The 21,246-nt window shown below is 44.1% G+C and overlaps 1 protein-coding gene across 4 annotated transcripts; it reads right to left on the bottom strand.

Moving 5' to 3' along the window:
- Positions 1-884: 884 nt before the first annotated feature.
- On the bottom strand, positions 885-21,041 carry LOC147630367 (putative boron transporter 2). Of its 4 annotated transcripts, none has more exons than XM_086810232.1 (13): positions 20,555-21,041; positions 20,237-20,319; positions 19,950-20,142; positions 19,474-19,612; positions 19,191-19,356; positions 6,602-6,768; positions 6,340-6,513; positions 2,864-2,959; positions 2,582-2,719; positions 2,185-2,501; positions 1,834-2,104; positions 1,585-1,738; positions 885-1,382 (listed from the first exon to the last, which is right to left on the bottom strand). In XM_086810232.1, the coding sequence occupies exons 1-13, from the start codon at positions 20,674-20,676 to the stop codon at positions 1,351-1,353; spliced, it is 2,052 nt and encodes a 683-aa protein (XP_086666358.1). In that variant the 5' UTR covers positions 20,677-21,041; the 3' UTR covers positions 885-1,350. The 4 variants fall into 4 exon arrangements, with proteins under 4 accessions (XP_086666358.1, XP_086666359.1, XP_086666360.1 ...); XM_086810233.1 differs by having other exon boundaries at positions 885-1,376; XM_086810234.1 differs by having other exon boundaries at positions 6,340-6,501.
- Positions 21,042-21,246: the final 205 nt, after the last annotated feature.

Below are 21,246 nucleotides of genomic sequence, written 5' to 3'. Positions count from 1 at the left end.
AAGATGCAACAAACGAGCTAGAACACACATGACGAAGTTGCATTTGTGACTCAAATGTAAGAACCAACGACACGTGCCCTAACAAGGCTACAATAAGCTCAACTTGAACAATGCACTACATATGTATCTTACTACTCTTTCCAATCTCAATTCTATATCATATTTGAACCTTGCCTAAGTTCAATGCATGGCCCTTTACTACTATGTATACATACAATTGTGCATCTTGCCTTGCGTGGCCTTTACATGTATGCTATGTGTCTAGATATTGACACGTTATATAGAATTTTATCATGTTTCATTGCACTTTAACTAAGTTAAAACGCTTCATGTCATCAAAGTTTTGTATGTTAATTCTTTTTTATGTTATTACTTGAAGACTTCTATTTATTTGTTTTTTTGTTATATGAGCAGCGTGAAGCTGTACGCAATCAATGAAAGCTATAAATAATACTGACGAGAGGACAATGATCCAACAATGATAGAGAACAAACACTCTATATATGGCATTCTAGCAAGAGTAAATCACAAAAAGTTAGGCTTTGCATTATTCTCGTAGGTTTTTATTTGTGGGTTTGACAAATTCAAATGGAAGCGAATTGAAGCTGTGGTGGAAGCCTTTATTAGCTAAAATAGTTCTAACTACAACCTCCTTGCCTTCATCAAGTGGGCCACCCTCGTGCACAGTATATGGTGCTTGTATGCCATATGAGAGTTCGGTATCACTAAGTATGCTGATCATCCAAGAACATATTTGATGTGTAGATCTTTGTAATGAGCTTACAGGCAAATATTTGATTACTACATTTGTCATTTGTGCCATGCAACATGGGCCATTAATCTCATTTGTCAGAATGCAGCAAGACATTACAAAGGCTCCAATCTTTTCACTTCAAAATCTTTGACAGATACCCATTTAATATATAACTTGGTTACTGAATTCAAGCGTTCAACCAAAAATGCCACCACAAAAAACTCATCTGCCCCTCCTGTTTTGATTGCAAGTTCCTGTGTAATGAACATGCATGTCTCCCCTAACCTCCGCACCAAGTTCTTCAGCCTATTGGTGCTCATTAAAAAAGTAATCTATTTGTACCTGATTCAACAGACAATCTCTGATACATGGGATTGCTCTGTAAGGTCCTCCATGCGCTTATACACCATGCAACCACACCTCATACATAAGGGTGCCTTAAAAATCCATTAGTTTATAGAGAAGAGAGACAGCCATGTCCGAGTTACTCGAGTTATAGCATGATTTAACTTACAGCTTGAGGAAGCCAGAGACTTCAGGCAAAACCTTTCAGTGGAGGACAGTACGTAAGAGACCGACACTTCAGCTTAAGCACTTCAAAGATCGACTATCCGAGGAGAGCCTGGCACTTTCAAGAACAGAAAATAAGATGAGGAAGAAACCATCAAAGAAAGCCTAGCCACACTGATCCTTTCACAAAACATAACAAGGGTCTTCATGTACATCATCTCCCCCGCCCATCAGATGTTCAGGGGAGATACCCCACCTATGAGGAATGTACACTAGATCTCTCCTTTCATAAAGACCGAAGGAAAGACCATTTCACATACCTGAGGACTTCATGGAGGACGATCTTGACAAGGATGGGCCATATCGATGCTTGATTTCTCCCCGGCTGTTAGTCATGATTTCATCAAACAGATCACCCTCCTCGATCTGAACATCCAACTCCTTCGCCCTTCCAAACCCATGCATCTCCGCCTCCTGAAACAATCACTTGTGAAGACCATACTTTTCACTTGCTCAGACAAAACTTTCAATTGCATTGGCACATCATCTGAATTGTGGGAGTTGCTTACTCTCACAGCACGATTGTATGGCATGGCTGGTGCTTCTTCGTACTCTGCTGCATCCAGCTCCTGCAGATGCTGACTTTTGAAGAACCTGGGTAAAACATATTGTCGAGCAGGTACTAGCAGCATAATCAAAAGTGGAAAGAGAACCCCAACCAAAGGGATCCAAGTAATGCTGAAGCATGCAAACAAGTACACCAGCTGGAAAATGGTAAAGAGAGCAATCGTCTTGAAGGGGACAGCCTCTAGGAAAGAAGCATGCGATTGCTCAAACGCTCTGGAAGTAAAAATTTAGATGTCAGTTTCAAAATAGTGGCTAGTAAAACTGTGACAGTGAGGGCTTTGAGGAATCCATACTTGTAACGTCGACTGGCCCCAGTGAAGAGCAGTAACAGCCTTTCCCAAAATTGATTACCAGGCAAGCTGTCTATGGCCATGAAGGCAAAATAGCCCCACAAGACAGATGTCGGGATTTTCTTGAGAACAGGCATCGCAGCTAAACAGCCCACCACCATAACTGACTGCAACAAGTTGCTTAGCCGCTGCTCTTTCACTTCTACTGGCAGCAACTCATCCACATCCTTCTCAGGGTCGAAATTGTTTTCATCAGCTTGGCCATCCAATTTGCCACTTAGTGTTGGCTGCAGACTACTACTTCTCACTTCTTTCAAAACCTGCATCGAAGATTGTTGGTATTGGTACAGTTTCCACAAGAATGTCAATGAAATCATTGTGCGACCTCTGAGCAACATACCCGAGACGACGGAGGTTGCAGGACAAGTGGTGACCCTGTTTGCTTAAAAGCCTCTTGCATGTTGCCATAAAGCTGTGACAAAGTAGTGTTTTGCTGGATACTCTTCCTTGCAACTTTGACCAGCTTGTTACGCACCAACTGCAAAATACTCAGCTGAATAGATACATGTGCCTAGCAAAAACTATCAATACTATGGATCGACAGCGTACCTTAACACTCAGTAGTTTACAATGTTATGTCTTTAACATTCAAAACTACGGGTACACGTTGAGTATGATTTACCTGGTGCTTCAACGTCGCCAAGCTTTTCGTGTGCATTGGGGATTGAGGAATAACACCATTAGAAGGAGGAATACCAAGAAGCCCACAAGTAATGACCTGCGTATCATTGGAAAATTGTGAGAGTGAACAACTGCAGGGTGAGAGTGGGGGCATGAAGGGGCATGAGTTGGGAGTGGGAGTGTGAAAGGCTACTAGCTGAGTGTGGGTGTATGTAATGCTACTGGCCAGGTGCAGGTGTTAACCGAAATGATGAACACAACAAAAGACTTAACGGAAACACAAGCACACACCAATAACCTACAAGTTACTATATTTATATCATATCTCGAGAAAATGCTCTATGTACAAGACTGTCAAGTGACATCATGAGAACCTCTGCCTGCAAGTAAACCTTGGTCGAAGATGGAAGAGGAAATGTACTGCTGAAGTTCAAGGCTGAAATCTGCACCTACTGGCTGCTCCAGGACTTAAAGAAGGTTGGCTTAGGTGAAGGAAAGATACTATTGCAAGAAATGAAGGAAGAAGTGGGCCATTTATGTTTCACAGCTTGGTAGGCAAATTGGTAAGGCATCAAACTCTAGAGCAGAGGGCTTGAGTTTCGCCTCGGCTGAGGAACACGGAACCTTCATTAGTATTTGTAGCCTCTTCCCCGCTCCCAATGGTTGAGCTTGGAGAAGTGCAACCTACTGCAGGATCTCTGCCCAGAAAAAAAAAAGTGGACTATTTAAAGGTGCTGAACATTTTTAGAGGAAAAACGTATTTGCAGTCAGCTTTGTCCTTTTAACCTATTTCTCACCGATGAGAAAAGGTCCCTTGGGCTCATTTTTAGGGTCCAATCTCTTGGCCCAACCATGTACTATGGTGTAGAAACTTTTCTAACACCATTCTGGCCAACCACTTTTCACTGCCCAACCTGCTGCTGAATTCTAATGTCCAATAGTATCCCAATGTCCGACCAAGTCCTGTGCTGCCTACATGGCTGTATTAGGCAGCCCATAATGAGGTGTGTAACAGAGTGAATCAGAGTGTTAAGTATGGCATGAGAGCAGGACATGGGGCTGGGAGTAGTGGGAGAGAGTTTGTACATGTGTGCGTGTGCGTGTGCGTGTGTGCGTGTGCGTGTGCGTGTGCGTGTGGGTGGGGGGGGCATGGTTGTCACGGTACAAAAATACGATACCGTACGATACGATACCGTACGGGAATTTTTGGTACGATATGAAATTTTCGGATACCATACGATAAAATACGGTTTTTATTTTTTACACTTACAACCTATGGAGCTTCAAGCTTGAATGTGAGGAAAGGTTTGGGAGGGGAGGCGTCTACAGTGCTTGAGGAACCAGAACATGGATATGTGTCTCTCCCAGTTGGATCTCCCGATTGTCTCCAAAAAAGAACCTGGATGGGTAATGCAATACCAAAGGTCTCCCAGTGTAGCGTCTATGACTAAGGGACCATCCTTGCACAAATACGAGCAGTGCATCTAGGGTGATAAGTTTAGGGACTCCTCTCTAGATCAAAATGGCCATGTCCAAATCTTCTCCCTCATACATAACTTGAGAATCTAATTGTCTAGCCTACCTATACCAGGGATCTCCAAGTGACGTAGCAAGATTCTCTCATCCTACCAATCAAGTGTACACTACCGATCTACCTCGCCAGATTTTTTAGGTCTCTCAACAAACCCAAGTGGACACGAAAGTTACGAAGTATTGCGAGCATTTGGGATCTTCGTTAAGCAGGGTTTCTATATTTTTTTTAAGCATTTGGGAAAAAAATTTCAAGGAAAAAATTTTTAAAAAAAAACACTCGTACCGTACTGTATCGTGCTGTACGAACCATACGGTACGAACCCATTCGTACCGGTACGAGAAACAACTGGGGGGAGGGGGAGAGGAGAGTGGGAGAGTGGTGTACATGTGCGCATGTGTGTGTGGGTGTGTGTAACAAGATATTGACAGTTTCATGTCAAGAGCATTGGAATGTCTATGGAAAACCACAGCTGAAGGCGCTCAAGCTATTGAAAGATGAACTTGTTTGTATGCCTAAGATGCATGGTAGTTTGAATATTCTCAACATACATTATCATGTGTCAGCCAGAAAAGCCACTATGATTGCTGATATTCTGTGACAAAAAAAGTCATGGGCAAAATTATGCTAGCCACCTTATGTGCAAATATGCAAACCTTGGCATTTGGCAACTAGATCCCTACACATTGGGACATTGTTCTTGGACTTTTTGATGGTAAAATACCCGGTTGTCCGTATTCCACTAGGCTTATTCACGATTGGAAACAGATCCTCTCACACTTGCATTGGTCTCGCAAGAATGCCAACACCAAAAACTCTTTGGCTTTGGAAAGTATACACTGGAGCAGAGTCATCGAGGAACTACTAGCATTATTGGAAATGGAGCAGAGTCATCGAGGAACTATTAGCATTATTGGAAACTCAAAAGGCTTATTTTCTGTCCACCAAAGGTATTCAATATATGTACAGGATGTTACAGATGCGAATGGACAGGTTCTCAGCTTTCCTCAAGTAAATCGTCAATATGATTTGGCATCTCAATCTTGCGGCCCAGACGGAGTGTATACTCAAAAAAGGGGACGTGGCATCCTCTAGGACGAAGGGATCGTGCCATTGCCACTCGCTTAGATCCCACTGCAGTCTCGTCAGTGGTCTGCCCTCCAATCACCATAACCTCCGTAATCTCTCTCTGGCCATTTTGACCAGGGGAGGGTCAACGTGCCACCTGTGTCGTGAAACCCGATCACTCACTCTATAAAGTGCAGCTGCCAAGGTCCTCTATTGAGGGGAGGGAGCGGCTCAATCTGGCCTGTGGCCCAATAGAAAAAGTCATGAGAGTGCCTCCATTTATCTCATAGAATGGATCAAGCTCTCGCGCTAAGAACTCCTCTGGGGCACGGAAACAGAGAGCAGGTATGGGTGGTGGTCTCTGAAGTCGAGCAAAGGCAATGGTATGGGTGGTGGACTCTAATGTGCATACATGTACCATAGAAATCTGTGATGCCTCTTTGAGAGGTGTCCTATCAGGGCTCGGCCTGTCTCTCAACCTGCTGCCTCAACACTACATCCCTATGTTGTCTAAAGTACATGCCCAGGCATCTCTGATCCTCATATTGTTATCACATGTGCGAGTGGCCCGAATCCCTCTCGGAAAAGGCAGTGGAATCTCCTCCATATCTCGTAGTAAGCCAATGAGACACACACACACACAGAAAGAAAGAAAGATTTTATTAACGTCTTCCAAAAGACCGAACTCGGCCTATGAGACAAATCGGTGGACCTGTATGGGGTATCCTCTGTCATCCCAACAAAATGAAAAAGTACTGAACTAAAAAGCTGAGAGAGAGAGAGAGAGATGGGAGTGAGCGATAAGATTTCAAAACCTGCCACCAGCTTTAAAGTCAAAGAAATGCACTAAGTTTTCACAGCGAGCAAAATGTCATTACCAGGAAACCCAACAGAAGTAAATCGTAATGGTACGTTGAAGGCCGCCTCAAATTAAATTCTTTCTGTTGAGCAAGTTGAGATGCGACACTGTGATCAAAATAGTAAAGGACGGCTATCATCGTAGCCGGAATAAAGGCACTGAAAATATGTAATACTGGGACCTGTAGCATTTCCTGTCAGCAACCAAAAAAGAAACACACTAAAATCTCATTTGGTACAAAGCACAAAAAACCTCCCCCAGCATGGCTGAAATCAACATACCCTGGTAACTGTCCAGTTCGCTGCCGCACTGGATGACCATGGGTTTGGACTGAAAAGCCGTCTGGGTACACCTTCAGGTACACGTCCTGTAGGTACATAAGATACACCAGTCCAAAAGAGGACCATCAAAGGCACTCCATAATCCGCAACAAATCCACGAAACCAGCCTGGAAAAATTACGCAAGATATATGACACCAGCCACAGATATCTATATACCCATTTAACGATACACACCACATTCTATGGTAAATGTTAGTTGTACTCAACTTGCACGTGTATATAATGAGTTCAGACCTTCGCATCATCAAGCATGCAAGATGATATAACTGGCATCTTGCATCTCAAAATATGTTAAAAGCTTTTACATTAAATAAATGACTGAATTTCCCGAGTGAGATATTCTTACCTTTTCTATGACAACTCTCTCCAGACCCTAATCAGATGGTACAGATGTGAAGGCTCCAGGCAACTGGACATGAGAAGTTGATAGACAGACTCCATCAGAAACTGCCTCCCCAAGGATAAGGCAATTTCACACATGGACCGTGTCTGGCACCTTCAGCAGGCCTCACAGTACAGCGGGCAGGTTGGGCAGGCCACTGGACAGCAGGCAAGTCACCTAGCTGTGAGCACCTGATTTGCTGGTCATGAGCAGACCTGCAACAATTCACTTCAGGATTTCTGGTTGGGCTGCAAGAATGCAGTAAGGGCTCTATAAATAGAAGCCCAACCCCCATTCTTTATCAGAGTATTGATAAACTTCAGCCTTTGAAATCTGCCTGGACAGCCTCTCCCTTATCTGAAACAGTGGGTAAAAATCAGCAGCGAGATCATCTCCCACCAGTCGCAGCCACCGTTAACAGCCTTACACAGAGGTTCTAGGATGACTTTGAGCTTTAGTGTTATTGTCCATGGGGACAAGTCTCGCCAATTGTGACACCTATGAGTATGCAGGGCAGAGCCAGAAATCAGATAGCAGCCGACAAGCAGAGTCGGACAGCGCAAGTGACACGTGGCACTGCAACATGGCAATGATGAAATGGCAATGGTGATGTTGCATTGATGATGTGGCAATCAAGTACAGCTGGCCGACAGCTACTACTAGCCAACTAGGTGTAGCATGCGCCAAGCTAGGACCGTGTGAAACAACGAAGCCTTTCTTTAAACCTGAGTTTAGTGAGTCTTTACCAATCCTTTAAAACAGCATACATGAATCTAAAAGAGATGTAGTGGAGACGACACCATATGGGGTCCCAAATTACCCACTAAAGGGTGGCCCCCTGCAAGCAAGAGTATTTGCTTTATTTCTTCTTCTGGAGAATTGTATACAAGTTGAACTGTGTCCACAAGACTGAGCGGACAAACTGACTGACTGACCGACCGCCAAACGCAAGGACAAAGCGACCAAACGCTGGGTAGAAATGTGCATAAGCTTTAGGCGACTATGGAGCTATCTTCAAGAGAAGTTTACCAGCCCGAGACTGAGGGTAGGTGTGCTGAATACTCCTGAAGAGACTGAGCTTCTTTGCCTTGGGCTGAAAGCACAAGAATGGCTGTAGGTATGCACAAGTAAGAGCCTAGGCATACATGCTTGACTTCTAACGATAATCTCTGATTTGTATCTGCTGATTTAGGGACTGAACATGCCTTGCCTTTTTATATGGCTCATGGATGCTGGTCGGCTTCGTGAGGAGGGTGTCGGCCTGCAGAAATCCCACAACTGGTGCATAAAGGCATTAAATACCTGGTCGGCTGATATTGGCTGCTGGTCGGGCTGCTGGCCGACTGGCTGTCTGGCCTTGCCTTTTTATTTGGCTCATGGATGCTGGTTGGCTGCCTGAGCCCACGACTGGTGCATAAAGGCATTAAATGCTTGGTGGCTGATATTGGCTGCTGGTCGGGCTGTGGGTCGACTAGCTGTCTAGCCTGGCCGACACAGCCTGGCTTGGCCAACTAGCTATCATGCCTAGCCGACTGTTACCCAAGCCCACAAAAGGGCTGCCGACGGGCCTAGATGCATGGCAAGGGGTTTGGCTACCCCTTGCAAGGCTAGCCTCCTTTTGTGGCTGGCCCCTTCTACATGCAATGCAACTATATGCCTAACATGCATCTATTGCTATGGTTGCATCTAAATGATGAACACTTGCTGAATCCTCCACAGTGGATTAAGAGGACTGACCTAACACTGGCTGGGAGACTGACCTACGTAGCTCGTGCCTGACATGTCCCAGACTGGGCTAGCAACATCGCTTATCTTCTTGATGATGGGAAAAGGACCGAAACTTCTCAATGACAACTTTGGACAGTGCTTGCCCACTTTCTTGAGTCTTTTCTTCATGATCCTTAAATATACCCATTCACCTTCTTTAAAATTGACGTCTCTCCATGACTTGTTTGCTTGTCTGGTGTAAGCCTCCTGAGCTTGGATAAGACGCTCTTTGACGGCTCAACGATGGATGAAAAAGTTTGTCGTCTTGTTGGCTTCCAAGGCAGGAGAGATCATCCTTGTGAGAAGGGATGAAAATCTTGAACCAAAGGCTGCCTCGTACAGAGTTCTACCGACACTAGATGAGTGAGTGTCATTGAGAATCGCCCCACTTCGACTGCTAATCATGGCAGTACGCTTTAAGCACATCAAAAGCCAACTGATTGTAAATCTCGGTTTGGCCATCGATATGGGGATACTAGATAGAATGCACTGGACAGTTGCAATTTGGTACCAAAGTTGTCGAGCATAACTCTCCAGAAGTGAGATGTAAACTTTGGGTCCGGATTGTTGCAAGATCAGGGTGTCCAGTTTTGTCTGGTTTATGCTGGACTGGGACAATTCTTGGAGAGCAATTTGGGAGGGTAAGATACTTCAAATGAGATCAAGCAGCTAATAGAAAGTACACATGCACTTAAATTAACTCAATATAACTTAAATTAATATAAATTAGTCTAATTAATCAAAATTAAATAAAAATATGATGAAATGATAAAAATTTGATCTTTCCATACTTAAAGTGATCCAATGTTTTTTTCTATAGATGCACCATTATAGGTACACTAGTCCTTATAGATTTTAGATGATTTACATCAAAAATGAAATTTTACTAATTAGATTATTAATATTTACAGGCCTTCTAATAGCCTGGAAAATTTTTGGAAAAGAGATCATTAAAAATCCAACCGTTGGATTTGTAATTTTTACTAACCACCACATTCTAAAAATGTCTCACTATCTGCCACTCTTTTGATCTACAAGATTGAGTATTTCAAGTGGTAGTTATTGTGGGTACAAAAAATGGCATATATTATAACACTTTAAAGACCTTGAAATATTTAAAGAAAATAGACAAATAGCTTAATATTTTCTCAAAAACTCAAGTTAAGCTCTATATTATGTGAACATCTAAGGTACAAAGTGGGAATCACATATGAGTTTATATGTAAAAGATATTAGCATTTTATGAAATCAGTCCAAATTTGGGACAGCATGTATACATTGACTTTGTACCTAAGGAAATGAGGACTTTTGACTATCTCATGCTTAATCAAATTCTAAAACTATATTCCCAACTTTGAATGTGATGTTCCAACAAAAGAACTTGAAAGGAAATTCCTTCATTTTCTAGGAGAGATTAGCCACTAAAGGTAAACAAATGCCTGTTTTTTTACTATTTATAGGGTGCCTGAGTGGACAGAACTGGGCACCCTGATCCTGCAACCACCCGTCCCGATCTGAAGTAATGGTCCGTGTGGCAAACCACAAACTAGATACCAATGTTGGAGAAAAAGCCAAGCTATATCTTCTGTTGTGGCCGTCTGCTTGCATGGTATAAGCATAAAAATTTACTGAACCTATCAACTATCATCATACACTGAGTATTCCGAGATCCAATCAATGTGAGAAGGGGTCCAACAAAATCCATCGAAATGTCATGAAACAGATCCTCAAGAACAGGCAATGGCTGAAGCAACCCTACCTGTTTGGTATGAGGTACTTTCACTTTTTGACAAATGGAACATTGTGAAACATAGTTGTACACATCCATGCGCATCTTCGGCCAATAAAATGATCTTTCTAACTTCTCCAAGGTACTGTTGCTCTCACGATGACCACCAACAAGTGAATCATGGGCATCATGGAGGAGTGCCGATCTTTTCTCCCTGAGAACACATAGTCGACCCTTGTAAAAGAGCCAACCGTCTTGAATGGTATAATAACCCGATTCTCTAAATAAACGGCCATACTTTAAGGAGCTCCAAATTCTGGACAATCTATATATACTGCATCTTCATGTTGTCTAAATCTTTTCCTTGCGTCTCCAACACACTGGACTCCTGTATTGTCTAATTACTACCTTTGCGACTCAGAGCGTCTGTGATGGGGTTGTTCATACCCGATACACACTCAATCATTCCGCCAAACTATTGGAGAAACTGACTCCATCGGTGTTGTCTATCGCTCCACTGGGCACTTGGCATAGTTTGTAACCATTTCAAGGCTTGGTGGTCTGTCTTCACAGTAAACTCCCTTCCATAAAGAAAAGGTTTCCACTATTTCAAGGCTGTGATAACCCCTTGCAACTCTTTGTCATATACACAATAATTTTTTTATGCATCATATAACTTTCTAGTGTAATACGCCACAGGCCTACCTTCTTGTTACAAAACTACTCCTATGGCGAGATTATTGGCATCGCTGATCACCTCGAAGGGATCATCCCATGATACGAGTTTAAGAACTGGTGCCTCAAAAGCCGCCTTTTGCAAAGCAAAGAATTGCCCCAATCGAGAATTGCCTTTTATCTTCTCGGGGTCGAGGCGAATGTCATCGGAACCAATAACATATACCTAGATGAATCCAAGAACGTGACCAAATTTACCTTTTAGGAGCGTGCATGTTGTATACTCATGGTAGTCAACCCACAAGACTATATAACTATCAACTCAATTATGCATAGTATGGACTAGATACTACGACATCCCCACTAACATCATCAATGCCCAATAGTGGGTGTAGAACTCTGTATCAAGATATGCTCTCTCTCTCACACACACACACACGAGCATATATTTACACAAAGCCCTTCATACTGAGTTTCTGTCAAACCTCCGGAGATGCAGGGCAAACTCAGCCATAATGAAGCCTAGCACTAAGGGAAGTAGCAAATAAAAAGAATTAGTACAGCAAATAAGTAGTTGATAGGGCAAATGCACCGCTAAAGATAGAAAGAATAAGCACAATATCAACTAACCGCAACTCAGACGAAAACTTCACAATGTGAAATCTGCATGTTTGCTTCCAAGAACATGCCCAAATTCACCTTTTAGGAACGTGCATGTTATATACTCATGGTAGTCAACCCACAAGACTATATAACTATCAACTCCATTATGCATAGTATGCACTAGATACTATGACATCCCCACTAACATCATCATCGTTGGAACCGATCACATAGCCCAAGTATTGGACTTTTTAAACTCCAAATATGCTTTTCTTAGCATTAATGTATAGTTCGTTGTCTCACAAAAGCTGCAAGACCTTTTACACATCTTTCACGTACTGTTCTACAGAGGCAAAAAAAAAATAAGAATGTCATCCAAAAAAATGAATATACATTTACCGATGAGTACAATGAAGACTCGTGACATCATCTTGTTGAATGTCACCGATGCATTGGTCAAACCAAAAGACATGACCACAAACTCATAATGCCCTCATTCTGTTAGAAAGGCAGTCTTTGGGATATCGGCTTCAAAAATCTTGACTTGATAGCCACATTTGAGGTCGATCTTGGTGAAGTACTGAGCACCATTCAGCCTTTCAAGGATGTACTCTATCCTTGGCATGGGAAACTTATTCTTAATTGTCAACTTGTTCAAGGCTCGATAATCCACACAGAGACGTGTGGTCTTATCTTTCTTCTGCACAAACAAAATCAGTGCAGCAAATGGAGAGGATGAAGACCTAATGAAACCAGACCTCAACAATTGTGCTAGTTGCGTGTCTCCAACTCATCTTCCAACACCTTGCAAAGACGGTACGAAAACTTACTAGGTGGCACAGCTCCAAGTACCAACTCTATGCGGAGGTCTTGGTGGAAGATCGTCCCTCTACATGATGTCCTCAAACTGCTAGAGGAGGCTAGTCATCTACGGCTCTAATGTAGTCGCGTTGGATGTCGCTATCTGCAAGGGGTGGACATAGATCATCGCACACTCGGCTCCCTTTCTAATAGCTCTACTGGCTTAAAGGTGGGAAATAAGTGGAATACCCTGAATGCTTCGATTCCCAAGCTTAGGCAAACCTTCGAAGATTGTGAAGGTGTCTTGCCTCCAATACAATGAAGTCCCTCTAAAACTCGGCCTTCTGAACTGTGAAGGCAAACTATTGAGCTTTCTGGAAAATATGAGTACGTAGGCCAGGAGTGAATCTGTCCACTTCCAAATGATACGACACAAGGACACATTTCATCTTGGTCGCCAACTACGGAGAAATAGCATCTTCTGAACTGCCCATGTCGAAGAGGACAACAAACTATTGCCCCTTCGCTGTGCCATAAGCTCTAATAAGACCTTTTCGACGCGCCTCAACTCCGCACTCCTACTTATCATCGAATACCAATGCGGGTACCGCATCCAAAGCGGCCAAAAGCTGAACAACATTGGTGGTTGAGGGCAGGGGTGGAGGTGGAGGGGTGGTACGGCTATGGCGGTAGCCATTGTAGAGACTGGTTGTTTGCTTTTTTTTCACTTGCCATTTGGTACAATCCTTCTTGTCATGTCCCGTGTGGTGGCAGAAAAAACAATGATTCTCTTTGAAGTATCGTTCCTTCTCATCTAATTGTAAGAATTCTCCAATAAAGCCCTCCTTGATCTTTTCTTCAAGGCTCTTCTTAGGTCCATCCAGTCGCTCCTTCCCACTAAAAGAGTTATTTTGGCCCTTCTTTTGATCCTTGTTGTTGGGAGCCCCCTTACTTGGCTGCTGGTTAGACGCCTGGTGCTGTTGGGTGGTCTGCGTCTGCTACTAAGGTTTGGGGGTGACTGGAGCGGTCTTGGGCTTGCCTCCATTGAGCATCATCTCATGATTTTGCGCAAGAGTCAAAGCCCTGTCATAAGTTTAGGGCTCAAAATTTCGAACGAGGAACCGAATGTTTGGATCCAATCCCCGAATGAACTGCTTGAGCTTCTCCTCCACGGACTTCCCCAATTGTTGAGTTGATGTGCTCACTTTGGTGGAGTAGGTGAGCACAAGAGAACCATTCTGGGTGAGTTTGTAGAACTCATCTTCAAGATTTGTCATGTTCTGCGGAGGTAGAAACCTGGTCTTTAAATCGAAAATAAGTTGTCCCAATCATAGTCCGGTAAGCCAATGTAAGGATCGGTGTGCAAACAAGACCAATGTTGCCACCAAGTAACTCCATCACATGTGATGAGGTGTGGAGCCGCCGATAGACTTTGTCTTGGGTTTCTGTGATTTTGAAAAGAAAAAAGTGGGCAACAAAATGGTGAATAAGGTGAGTCACAACCGAATGGTCGCACTTGCCGTCGAACTTGGTGAAGTTCGGTGAGCCACAGATAGCTGTTGTCGAGGCTATGGCTGGGGTGGCTGGGATTGTGGAGGATTAAGAAGGGTGGAAAGAAGTTACCAGAGTCCAGAGTGTCTGTTGGAACTCGTCCATCAAGTCTTCTTGGGCCTGTCGCTCATGGTTCGCCTTCACTTCGAGCTCTGCCCGCAATCGCTCCTCTTTGGCCTTGCGTTTGGCTCTCTGCCAATTGTGTAACATGCGGAAGCTTTGGGGGAGATCGGTAACTTCAATGCTCAAAAAATCAACACACTTTTCACGACTGAATTAACACACAAAACTGAATGAAGATGTGCAGAAAATAGAGAGAGAGGGAGAGAGGAGAGGACACAGATTACTCAATGGGATTGTGGGCTCACTATTTATACTACTCCATAAACAGCAGTCGGCCAGTATTAAACAGGCGGCCACTATTTATACTACTCCATAAACAGCAGTCGGCCAGTATTAAACAGGCGGCCAGTTCTGAATTCTTCCCACGACTGGATATTAGCACTAAATGCTGAATAAAGTAAAAGAAATGCTGTGCACCTCTTCCTGGCTGGCTGGGCATCAGGCGCATGATCCCAAAAGGGGCTGGGCACTGTCTTTAGGCTGTTTGGGGACTGGGCAGCCTGTATGGGCTGCCCCATACTTGCCCTTACAGCCATAATTAGGCTATACAGCCTGTAGGCTTCCCCTAGCTTGCCCTTAATGCTGTCCTACAGCCCCTCCATGGCTGGTGGGTTCAGTCAAGGCCTTTCTGGCCCCTCATGGGGATGGTTTCACACTATCCCCATGCCCACACAAAGACTTGGGGTAGCCCTATGGCCTGGCCCCTTTTCCTAAAAGCAAACCCTAACTACCTACACAATGATCTGGCATCCAGTACCATACCAAATACACAGAATCACTGTCATCATTCCAGAGGGAGATTCACAGCGCGGACTGGCACTGTTTCATGTGCAGGACAGTGCACACCTAACCTTGAACTCCTGTGCAGGACAATGCACACCTGACCTCGGACAACTGGGATGGATCCCTGGCTGACTCGTCCCGGACTGGGCTCACATGGGACCAGTTTACCATCCTAGGTCCTACACCTTCTGTACAGATATGTCTACGTGGCATCCAAGTGCGGCAGGCACGTGACAAATTGTTCGGCCAGTCTTGCTTCACGGTCTTGCTCTTCCTTTTCAGTCATCCATCAACACCATTGTTCCATTGAGGAACTTTGTTCTTTAGGTCTCCTGCTGGGCCAAGATTGCTTGTAGTTCTGCCAGTTTTTTTTCCCATATGCACTCTTTCGAGTTGAATCCGGAGTTGCCTTATCTATTGGCTTCTGGTTGACTTCGTCTTCTTTTTGCGGAAGCGTTTCTTCGAATGGCTCTTCTTCTTTAGTGATGTCTTCAGAGCTTCATGCCATTGTGGATGGGCAATTGGGTTTTCCCGATCTCAGCTTTACCATCCATAGGACGCCCTCACTCTAGGTGCCTCGTTGAATCACCTCCCAAGCTCTGATACCAATGTAGCATGCGCCAAGCCAGAACCATGTGAAACAACGAAGCCTTTGTTTAAACCTGAATTGTTGAATTCTCCACAGTGGGTTAAGAGGACTGACCTTACACTCTTAAGGCTGGGAGATTGACCTATGTAGCTCGTGCCTGACATGTCCCAAACAGGGCTCACAAAGGGGTCACGTTATACGACAAATATATCACAAATATATCCTAAAAGGTACTACTTCTGTACATGATTGTTGCACAATTGATGAGCCAGTTTGTCACCGTGTACCACAATGCATAGACCCACGAGACAAATTGTGTTGCATACGGCTTTGACGGCTGCCACTCTCTTGTGGTGAGAAGACCACCTTAGGCACCACTCCGTGACTAGCTGGAATGACTGCCGCAAGGTGGTCTGGAAGTAGTTTATTCTTGTAGATTACGAGTGTGAATTAAAGAAACAATGAAAGCATTTTATACAGAAACATGGCGAATTGATAGCCGACTATCTCGCTCGTTTCTAAAAGCTTTTGCTGATGCTCCCAAGGACCATCCGACGGTTGGAGCAGGTTGAGCGATTTGTGGATGGTTTGAAACTATCTTTGCATGTCATGATCTTTCGGATGCTATTTGTCTTGCTACAACCCTCAAGACACGGGAGAGTTCCAAGTCTGGGACTCAACAACAAGGGCAACAGAAAGGCAAAGACAAGGGTAGCCAGTCCAAGGCCAAAGATGATAAGAGCAAGGCAAGTGGGGAAACCTCGGTGACTCGCCTCACCCTTCAAGAGTCGCACCAAGATGGCTCCTAAACGCTTTTATTGTGACTCCACCGAGCACATTGCAAAGGATTGTCCGAAGGCCTTGGAGAAGCAATCCGAGGAGAAGGCTTCTTCGAAACCAGAGTAGTCCAAGGAGGAGGCTTCTTCAAAACCGGATGATGAGTGTGAAGGAGATACATGTACGCGCCTCAACTTTTTTCAATTCTCGAGTTGAGCACACACCCAAGGTGCTTCATTGCATCACGCCACAGGTATGACCAAAAGACGTTTTCAACCAATTCTCTGAGGAAGTCTGCACAGTTGCCATTTGCACTCAATGGAGAATCTTTGGCTTCCATGGCGCTTGCTTCAGTTTATGAGATCATTCAGGAGGACTCACATGTCGTTTGCATTGGGTGGAGTATCTTCACTGGCTAATGTCATGGAGGCACCACAAGAGGACATGTCATCAAATTTGTCTTCCTCATGGAAGGATAGGCCAGTTGGTGTATATGCACGATACACAGATTTCTTGGAGACAGTACCGACAACCAAGGTTTTGACTTCAGTATATCAGATGTATTACTTGGAGTATGTTCCACATGAACATGGGTGGTTAGTCATATGAGCACCGAGCAGTACTGACGGATCCAGATTTGGTGCAGCGTTTCTAAGAAGTATGGTTCTTGGTTCTAATTTGTTCCTTCAAAGTGTATGGAGACAATGCAAGCATTTCTTGTGCTCCATTTGAGCCAATGCATTAGTTGGTTGGAGTTTGGATAGCAAAGTTTTGCTCGACCATTCTCTAGACTATTCTTCCGTGGGCTACCAAAGGATATTCAGAGATTTGCAATGTTTTTTCATGGACGGTTGGACAAACGGAGAGTTGCTTGATCAGGTGGAAGTTGATCATCCGCAAGTTTCTCTGTAGGTCTTCGTGCTGATGCAGCGAGGACGGAATGTGAACCTTCGCAATGGACATAAGTGATCTTCCAATGTTCGGGATCTTGGGTATCTTGGATGAGCTTTGCTTGGATCTTTTCTTGTTATGAAAGGGCACTTTATATGAACACCGTGAAGTTAGGATAACTGCAATGCAAGTAGGGGACAATGTAACACACCTCCAAGTAAGCAAGACAGAGCTAGACATCAGATAGCAACCGACAAGCCAAGTCGGACAAGGCAAGTGGCATGTGGCAATGATGACATGGCAATGATGATGTGGCATTGGTGTCGTGGCATTAGTGACATGGCAATCTGGTACAATTGGCGAACAGCTACTACTAGCCGACTAGGAGTAGTGGTGCATATATATATATGGGTCACCAAATCGTCATATTCATCTACCTTCTCAGCATCGTACTTCACAGAGCGTTTCTCTGTGGACCAAGAGTGAACAGTATGTCACATGGCTATGATTGACGTCTTCATTCTCAGCCACGTCTTGTACTTGAATTTCAATTGTATTACTTCTTTCTTGTACATAATCCAAAGCACTACACACAAAAGAAATGGTCTGTCGATATGGTCTGGCTTCCACGATTGGCAATTGATTCCTCCATGCAGCTCACTCGGGAGGGACAGTCCAGTTGCTGGTAATCACGATGGCCTTCAGGTGGACCACCTCCCCCCATTCCAGTACAACCTTGACTTCCCCTTCCTGGGTTTCTTTACCGCCACCGAGTGGGCGTGATCAGACACCTCAGAGCCAGAGAAATGCCTCTCAGGCCACCATCACAGGCTTCTTCATATCACACGCACCGACCATAGGGGTCATCACTCAGATTCGACAGGAGTAACAGGATGAGGCAGGCCACCACTGCCCACATACACGGGCTCGCAATCCCTCTACCCCACATACTTGGGGTGTTACCAGGGAGAGAAAGCGCAACCTCTTCTGGGAGCCAAGCGCCCTCAACCCCAGGGATCCTCGCCCTCCACTGTCGGTTGCAAATTCAGGGCATCCTCATCAAAAGATCTTATTATACATACTGGCACCTTGTATCATCCACATGGCTACATCTGGACACATGTTTCATAGTATACGTAGCTAGTTTCTTTTTTTTCAGTTCTTTCCATGTTTCATGGAGATATTGTAGCTTTGTTTGGTCTCATAGTCCCATCAAGTCTTTTGAAAACGTTAATCTCTGGTCTCCCTTCCCGTGCATTATATTGTTTACTGCTTACTTCAGCATCGACTATCGTATACTTGTACATCAATGTCTATTCAAAAAGTATCCCACAATTTTTGGGCACCTGCAATCCAGCAAGACAAGCCCATGGGTTTCCAAAAGGACTGAAGATACAAGAAACAAATTACACCTGTAGAGTTAGCCCGAGTAGTGGATATTTTCCCCCAATGTCCAAACTTGCAGGCCAAAACTCCATGGTTCAAATGACAAGCATATCCATATTCTCTGCCAGAGAGCTTGAGTTCCCCTCATAGAGACAACCTCTGAAAGCCTCTGCAAAATTTTGCTCACACGTTTCACAGCATCTCAAGGCCTTGGTGTGTGCTTTTCAACCTGTGCTTGTATCAATTGATACTTCTCAATCAAGGATGCAAACTCCCTTTGTACAAAGGTGTAAGCAGCATATTTACTGACCTATAGCACAAATTGAACCTAGAAAAGGCTTCAATCTAACCATGACAATCCACTTGCAAAAGGTTGAAACCAAGTCCATCTTGGATAGTAAACAATGAGAAATTTAGCCCTAACATTAACAATAGGAAAGCTTGCAACCCCATAACTCAATCCAACTATACCTGGTCCATACCACCAGGATCGAGCCTTTCTGCTTTGCAATGCAGACATAAGAAACCCAAAAGAGAGTACTATGCCAAGCACCCCATTCCCAAACCGCCATGCTGGTTGAAATTCTTCAAGAAAGGGGTTTTCCCTTCTTGGAATGAAAAATTCTCCCAGAAGTCCCTGACCACCATCGTTAAATGAGTAAACCTAACTTCTGTTACATATAAAATACCAGACACAAAAGGAAAGGAAACAATTGAAGCTCAAGACCACCCAAAAAAGAGAATTGAAACTTACCTTGATTGCCTCTTGCATGAAAAGCATAGCTATAAGTAAGCCAAACAACTCTCCAGCCATACGGGTAAATCTATCAATGAGGGAGCATGCACCAAGGATTGCCAACAAGAACAAAAGTGCAGCAGTCCAAACACAAACCCTGTCAAACCCCAAGAATGTCAAAAAGAACAACCCATGAGTCTGCAACAAGGTGGCTCCAATGAATCCCATGTAACCTACGATTAAGGTTGTATCTATCTATCTCAACAAACTGGATCCAATATAGCCTATAATCAAGATTCTGCCTACCTACCTACCTATCGCTCTATCAGTCTGTCTGTTGATCAGTATATCAATATTCCCTGTAGATAGATAGAAAGATTGATAGACACACTCTCACATATGCACACTTACGTATGTATAGAAGATTGCATGTGGAAGCTTGTATGCATGTATGCCAAAACTTTTAGACCTTCAACTGTGCAATAGAATCTCACCATCCTGTCCAGGCTAGAAATAGCCTAGGCCCAATCTCATTTTTATCCTTCACAAAGTTAAACATGAAGGTGTACATAATCACGGTTGGTTCTGCTACTCCAAGAATCAAGAGTGGCTGACCTCCCAGAATTGAGTGTATGACACCACACAAAGAGGTAGACGCCAGGGTCTGTACAGCTGTTAAGATTCCATCTGTATACAAATACCAATCCACAGCATGAGAATGCCCTAAATAAGTTGCCTATTCAACCTATCACATACATTAGTTTTCTAATTCAACACTTACTTGTGGAGCGGTCTAGCTGCTCTCCAAATGAGATTACTGGCAATGCTGATGCAAAAAAGATGTATGTGGTAGGTGCTAAAATCCTGCAGACACAATGTAAATAAAAAAGCTAAGGATTTTGTTTTTTTTTTTTTTAAGGCGAGGTTGGCACCATCAACTGAATCTAGGAAATGCTGTGTAAGCTTGAAAGCTGATGTAATCAGAAGGATCTTTGTTACATAGCTCCATACTATGGAACACTGTTAGGTAGTAAAAGACTGAAGACTGAGAGAAAAACTAAGCTTCGAAACACACAGGACAAAGCAGAGAAAGTGGCACCTGAAACCGCTAGTGAAGCCGCTGGTCCAATCCTGCTTGTAGCACTGCAGGCGAGCTCTGATGTCGTTCTTGATCCCTTGGAAGGGGACGAAGGTCTCCTCCATGTTGTTGCCGCTACTCATTACCAGTAATGCTAGTGAAAAAAACCCTCAGAAGACACAGGAAAAGCCCCAAAACGAGCACTGAGAGCCCTAAGATCACAGAGCACAAACCCTAACCCAGCATGCAGTACTGCATGTGTCCTTCACAGAGGTTGCACAAGCAAAGCTAGGAGGCTTAATGCAGGTAGATGGAAGATTTAATCATGATAAACCCCTTTCATCCAGCGGATAGGCGCCCTGAAAGCTGCAGCGGAAGACCTAATCCAAGATGAGAAGCTCCACATACATACCGCGAACCGATTCAGGCAAGCAGGAAACCCTATGAGAAACACCTAATGGGCTGCAGCAGGAAAGTCCGATCCGACTCCAACTGTAATCCAACGCGAGCAATTTCAAATGTTCACGGCAAGCCTGTGCAGAGCTTGGAAGCGTGGGTACGTACTGTGCAGGCATACGTGGTGACGGTGAATGCGCACGCGGTGTGTTAGCTGACACCAACCTGTGCACAGTAGGGAGGAGTACTCTCGCGCGCGAAAGATGCCAAAATGCAGTATATCACATTAAACATATATTTTATAAATTATTGGGTAT

This window comes from Cibotium barometz, chromosome 16 (assembly GCF_041138505.1).
Source record: "Cibotium barometz isolate CiBa-2024 chromosome 16, ASM4113850v1, whole genome shotgun sequence".
NCBI classification, from domain to species: Eukaryota; Viridiplantae; Streptophyta; class Polypodiopsida; order Cyatheales; family Cibotiaceae; genus Cibotium; species Cibotium barometz.
The sequence above is the reverse complement of the archived record's forward strand: the minus strand, read 5'-3'. Positions and strand labels throughout refer to the sequence as shown.

Bases quoted from the DNA above. Each gene is read 5' to 3' on its own strand.
- LOC147630367 (XM_086810232.1), bottom strand. From the start codon at position 20,676: ATGAGTAGCGGCAACAACATGGAGGAGACCTTCGTCCCCTTCCAAGGG. The intron at 6,514-6,601 runs GTATGTTGATTT...GGTTGCTGACAG, and splicing joins CGAACTGGACAGTTACCAGG to GAAATGCTACAGGTCCCAGT. The intron at 2,502-2,581 runs GTATGTTGCTCA...TCTTCGATGCAG, and splicing joins TGCAACCTCCGTCGTCTCGG to GTTTTGAAAGAAGTGAGAAG.